This window comes from Microtus ochrogaster, linkage group LG9 (genome assembly GCF_000317375.1).
Source record: "Microtus ochrogaster isolate Prairie Vole_2 linkage group LG9, MicOch1.0, whole genome shotgun sequence".
NCBI lineage: Eukaryota > Metazoa > Chordata > Mammalia > Rodentia > Cricetidae > Microtus > Microtus ochrogaster.
In genome coordinates, this window is record NC_022034.1 from 16,230,999 (window position 1) to 16,237,247 (window position 6,249).

General features: G+C 41.4%; 1 protein-coding gene across 9 annotated transcripts in view; it reads left to right on the forward strand.

Annotated features, from left to right (window-relative positions):
• The window catches only part of LOC101984034 (nesprin-1), a 228,565-nt gene that overhangs the window by 152,720 nt on the left and 69,596 nt on the right, over positions 1-6,249 (forward strand). For all 9 annotated transcript variants that reach the window (XM_013352282.2, XM_026787370.1, XM_026787375.1 and 6 more), the window contains 3 exons: positions 686-833; positions 2,982-3,076; positions 5,832-6,066. In XM_013352282.2, the coding sequence (XP_013207736.2) occupies positions 686-833; positions 2,982-3,076; positions 5,832-6,066 (478 nt within the window). The remainder of the gene's footprint in view (positions 1-685; positions 834-2,981; positions 3,077-5,831; positions 6,067-6,249) is intronic.

Sequence of the window (6,249 nt, forward strand, 5' to 3'; positions counted from 1 at the left end):
TACAGCCATGGGTCTGGGAACACCAATGCTAAGGTGCCAAGAGGTTTGAGTCTCTAGTGAGAGCTGCTCTCTTGCTGTTCCTCAAGACCTCCAGAGGGGGGGGGAGGGGACCACCTGTTCACATGGAAGAAAGCCCAAGCACAGGGGGGAGGGCCTCACATGGGGGAGGGAGGGCCTCACATGGGGGAGGGAGGGCCTCACATGGGAGAGGGCCTCACATGGGGGAGCCTTTGAAGCTCCCACCTTTGGAATACTGTCACATTGACCTTCAATTTGAACACAGTAATTTCAAAGCCGATACATTCAAACTACATAACCAATAATATCAGGTGACTATGAATTCATTATATATTTGTGTATACACACACATATGCAAAGTCTAGAATTTTCCAGCAATAACAAAAACTCAAATTGTAATTTCCCATGTCTATAAATTTTATCCATGTTTTAATCATAAATATTGTTTTGAATGAGATCCTATTCAAAGGGTAAGTATAATTTTAAGCATTCAAAAAGTTCATATTTTAAATGTTGATGATTTGGGGATTTTAAAACTTTATCGCCCAACATGAAATCTTTGTAGTTGTCTGACAGACACTGAGGTGGAGGGGGTATGTCATCTCTTTTATATGTGGGTGACACAAAGGTGACCCCATAACTGTTCTTCCTTGTCTGCCACCGTCAGCAAGCTGCAGTCATTCTTGCTTCAACATCAGACTTTCTTGGAAAAATGTGAGACATGGATGGAGTTCCTGGTTCAGACAGAGCAAAAGTTAGCAGTGGAGATTTCAGGCAATTATCAGCATCTCTTGGAGCAGCAGAGGGCACATGAGGTAAGTGGTTCAAGCAGCTCGGAGTTAACAGGAAGTTTTTGTGGCCAAGGAATAGGCTCAGTGGGTAATGGTGCCTGCTGCCAAACCTGGTAGTCTGTGTCTGCTCCCCAGATCCCACATGGTGGAAGGAGAGAACTGATTCCTACAAATTGCCCTTTGACCTCTACTTGTGTGCCTCAACAAGCATGTACCACTCACACACACACATGCACATAAATAATAAATAAAAGTTAATAAAAAAATTTAAAGGTATTTTTTAAATTATCCCATAACCAGGCATCAGCCATGCTAATCCTAGCACTCAGGAAGCAAAGGCAGGAGGACTGAGGCAAGTTCAAGGCCAGCCTGACCTTTGAAGGATGTGGGTAGTGGATTTTGCTAGGCTCAAATATGTGTCAATTTCCCTTTCTTCTTTTGTCTGGCAATTTTAATATTTTAAGTTAAGAAATGTGGTTTGGCTCTCTTGCCATGGTTTCCAGGCCTGTGTTCATTCATTGTCATGATCTTATACTGAAGTATAGAGAGTGTCTGAATTAGAGCTAGAGAGTCAGGTGTGACTGGGCTCGAGGGCACTTGGACGCAGAGGCTGGTGAATGGATCTCTGGGAGTTCAAGAAGAGCCTGGTCTACATAGTGAGTTCCAGACCAACCAGGATACATAGCATGATGCTGTCTCAGAAAGAGAGAGAGAGAGAGAGAGAGAGAGAGAGAGAGAGAGAGAGAGAGAGGAGAGAGACGTGGTGACACACACACATGTCATCACAGTGCTTGAGGTTCAGAGGGGAGGATTATGAGTCTCAGGTACAGCCTGGGCTCACAGCAAGATTAAGTCTGGTCTAGTTGCACACCAAGACCCTGTCTCAAGAAGAGATGGGGCGTGAAGGAGGAGGAAAAGGGGAGGCAGGAGATTATAAAGAGGCAAAGGAGCAGTAGAAGCAGGAGGAGAAAGGGAGGAGGAATAGGAAGATTAGGAGGAAAGGGAAGGATTATAGTAGTTTAAGCTTGTCTGGGGAAGAAGAGTGGGGGAAAGCCGAAGGGGTGCAGAAAATCAGACAAGGTCTTAAGTCAGTGGTTAGAAGCAGCTCTGAGAAAGCATTCGATAGTCATCAACATATTAAACAGGGTTAGCACACAGCTCAGACCTTCACTCCCAGGCGCTGGCTCCTCAGACAAACGTGTCCATACAAACATGCGTGTGTATTGTTCATAGCAGCTTTGGTCATAGAGGGCACACAGTGGGAAGGACCCAGCTGTGCATTCACAGCTGGGTGGATGGAGTGTGCTTACTCGTCCAATACAACTCAGAATAAAGAGGAGCCAAGGAGTGGCTTGGGCTTGGGTACCTGGATGCTGCGAGGAAAGGAGGAGTCACTATTATTGTACACAGCATTTTATTGGGTGATGCTGAAAATATTTTAATATTAAATGCTTGAAATTCATGTCGGGAACATAATAAAACTTATTAAATGGATACTATAAATGTATTGATTGCATGGTATGGGAATTATATCTCCAAAATGCTAGGGTTTTTTTTAAAGGAAAAAAAAAGCAATAGAACCGGAGAATGATGGTGTGTGTGTCAGGAAGATGCCATGTGCCCAGCAGTTCAAAGCTAACTGGAGCACTTGGTGAAAACCCATCTCCAAGTAAACAGTACCAACAGCCAGAGAAAATAATTAGAAACATGGGACGTTTTATTATTATTTTAGTTTTCGTTGTTTTTACGCTGTGAAAATTGGACCTAGGGCCTCAGGTTTTACCACTGGGCCACACCTGAATCCCTGCAGGGTTTTGTCATCGTTTGCATACATATAATGGGATGAGCTTACTAGCTTGACTACCCTGAAAAACAGTGAGCTTTAAAAAAGATAAAAGACCACGGAGTGTAAATTCATCAGCTCTCCTTACTTGGTTAAGTTTTAAAAAATAAAAAAAAGGGTGGGATAAAGCTATATTTAGTCATCTAATTAAAACCCCAAACTAAAACTTTGTCTTTAAGCTTATCCTAATTAGTAATTTAAAAAGAGGTTACTCCCACACCGCAGATGGGGCTGAATATGTTTTTTGTAGCCCCGCAAAAAACAAACTGCAGTAAGTTATCAGAAGAAATTAGGGATTTGAAAGTATATCTGTTTCTTTCAAATTACAGCTGTTTCAAGCCGAGATGCTCAGTCGCCAGCAGATCCTGCACGCCATCATTGTTGATGGGCAGCATCTTCTAGAACAAGGTCAAGTTGATGACAGGTAGGATCTTTGATAAGTTGTTACAAAGAAAGTTTCCCCCGTAAATTAGTCATTTTCTTTTTAATGAGAGATTAGAGGGCATATATCCAATCTTCCTGAGGCAATTGTATTATCACAGGGCCTTGGTAATTGAGGGAAAGGCTTGCCCGAGTCTCTGAAATGAGTGAGTATTGAATCTGCAGCGAATGCTATTATTTGATATGAAGGACGTAGGATAATTGGAAATCACCTAGCCAACCTTCGCTACTCATCTGTAGGGACTGGAGTTAGTGAATAGATCAGAATGGATTGGATCGGTGGTCAGTAAACGGATGCTGCTAATATCCTCCTGCACTTACTAAAATGTTACTCCTAAAAGGAACAAGGTATCACCAGTCTTGACTCTCTGAGAGATGAAAAACTCCAGATGCCCGCAGGAACCAATTTGAGCGAGGCCACATAACTAAAGGCAAAACTAGGCTTGGTGTTGAGGGCGCTTGGTGGCCGGGACTGACCTCATTCTAGCCAGGTTCCCCAGACCATACTTCTATGTTAGAAAAGACGTTGCCACCTTAAACCGTACTGTATTAAGTGTGAAATGCTTCTTACCCTTCCTTTAAAACATAAATGTGAAGTTCTCGCTTCGCTTGTGACATGTGAGTTGACAGCGTGGCGTGTATATTTTTCCTAGGACCAGCATTCCCTCATCTAATTTCATCCCTCATCTAATTTCCATGTTTATATTTGAGGAATTGATTTTAGTACCTATGAATATGTTCCTCACACCAAGGACAAGTTGTTGTAATTATAATTAACCACGTGTTCTTAAATCATTAGAAAATAAGCCTATTTGTTAGAAGTTTTATCTTTAGTGTTTTAGAAGCAATTTCAGCCTTCAGTGGTGGCTCCATGGGAAGTTCACAAGAGATTTGCATGTTAAGATTGGAACAGTAATGTGTGACATCATACTTACTCCGCTCTAAGCAAGCCAAACTTAAATGTGACCATTACTGAGAATTTAAGACTCTCCAAATAAAACAAATTCAAATGCATTTACCTTTTATCTTTTGCTTTATCAGTCTGTAGCCAAGTGTCTAACATTATTACAAACATTCAAGTCATTAAGTAAAATAAAATTTAAAATTCCTGTTCAAGCCAACATCTATTAAATTTTAAATGCTAACATTTGGGGATGGGAAACACAAAAGAGAAGAAAATGGGAGAGTTGGAACTAAATAAAGAATTTTGAGAGTTGCTAGTGAAAATCAAAAGACAAATTGGATGAGAGTCTGTGGATGACGGAAAGAATCCAGACAACAAGGATTTGTGCGATACAAGTCAGCATGTGGGGTTTGTTCTTAGAACCTCAGCCCTGGGAAGAGTCATTTTTGGTAGCTCATCAAGGGCAGCCAGATCAGGACAGTTTACATGCTAAAGACACGGCTCCCTGGAGCTCTTGAATGTCACCTGGTGCCTGCACTTCTTCGTGCTCCCTGCAGTTACCAAGTCTTGGGGTGACACATTTTCAGAAGACATGTCGAGAGGCTAGCTCCCATGCTTGGATTCTACTAGATCAAATCTACTTTGATATATTCTCATGTATTTATGCTCACAAGCAAATGTGATTATCAGAATCTTGTCATTGCCCTAGGAACTCCTTTTTAAAATGAATGCAAGAAATTATTTTGATTTTTTTAATACCCAGTACTTTTAGTGTTTTATGGTGATTAATTACTTGGCTTTTACTGTACAATAACCATTTGTTCCAATTCAATCATTCAATAAAAGTCTTTTAGAAGTAATGGCACATTTGGTTGTAAACTCAAACTTTATAGCCATTTCAGATAATAGGATGTATAAGTAAGAAGGATTTCAAAGCAGTGTAGAGTTCTAGAACAGTTCTAGACTAGTTCATTGATCAGAGTCTCAGTGATAGCAGAAGTGTAAGAAGATGCTGTGTTTGTGATCAGCACTAAACGCTACCAAGAAACATCCTATTAGATGCCTGATACATCATCCTATTAAAAGCCATTTCTATCCTACAATTTGCACATTAAATAAAACTTTATAAAGAAATGCCAATACATTTTAGGATGGAAAATAGGGGGAGTGCATTGAACATCTGCAATTTCTCAGCAGAGTATGAGAACAGTCATGTGACATGCACTATCTCGAAGTGTATGAGAGATCTTCATCCATATTGGGTTGATAAGTGCATTTTCTTTTTCTAAAAAACCCGTGAAATTTACCTAAACTATGCAAGGACAATTTCTAATTTGCTTGAGATGGCGTCATCCCTTGTGAGGTAGTATTGAGACTATATATGAAGTACATTTTAAAAAGAAAAAAAACAACTTTTAACATAGTGTAATGTAAGTGGCTTGGTTTTGATTTTCCAAAATGCTTTATGATTTGACCTGGGGAGGGAGTTTGAGGGTAGATCTAAGCACACGCTTTTCCATTGTAGGGTTTAAGAGACTGTCACAGGCTCTTGAGACACCCCCAAGTGCTATACATACTCGTGGAGGGAGTGTATGATAATTGCCAGAGATTTGGTTCCTATCTGTGCTGGAGATAATGCAAGCACTCACCATTTGTAGGCTGATAGTCCAGCTTTAAAGACAACTTGCAACCCAAAGAACAGACCACGGCTTATTTGAAATCTCCAGTCATAAACCATTTCTCAGGACTTACTGTTTGGAAAATAAATACTAGCTGATACCGTGACAATATCCAAGGCAATAAGTTTTTTACTATGTAATTATTTCCTCACCAGGGATGAGTTCAGCCTGAAGTTGACACTCCTCAGTAATCAGTGGCAGGGAGTGATTCGCAGGGCCCAGCAGAGGCGGGGAATCATCGACAGCCAGATTCGCCAGTGGCAACGTTACAGGGAGATGGCAGAGAAACTCCGCAAATGGTTGGTAGAAGTGGCCCATCTGCCCTTGAGCGGTCTTGGAAGCATCCCAGTCCCACTGCAGCAAGTGAGGACCCTCTTTGATGAAGTGCAGGTAAGATGCAAACACAGTGCCCACAAGCCTCCTCTGCATGTCCACTGCATTTGACCTTGGCCTTGGTTCTTCACACGGACTCTGAAGTGGCCTGAAAATCAGCACAGACATTCTTAAGGGCCAGCTGAAACAAGCAAAGTAATTGCATTGCTTCGTTCCTATGGAAAAGAAGTGATCGGAGCA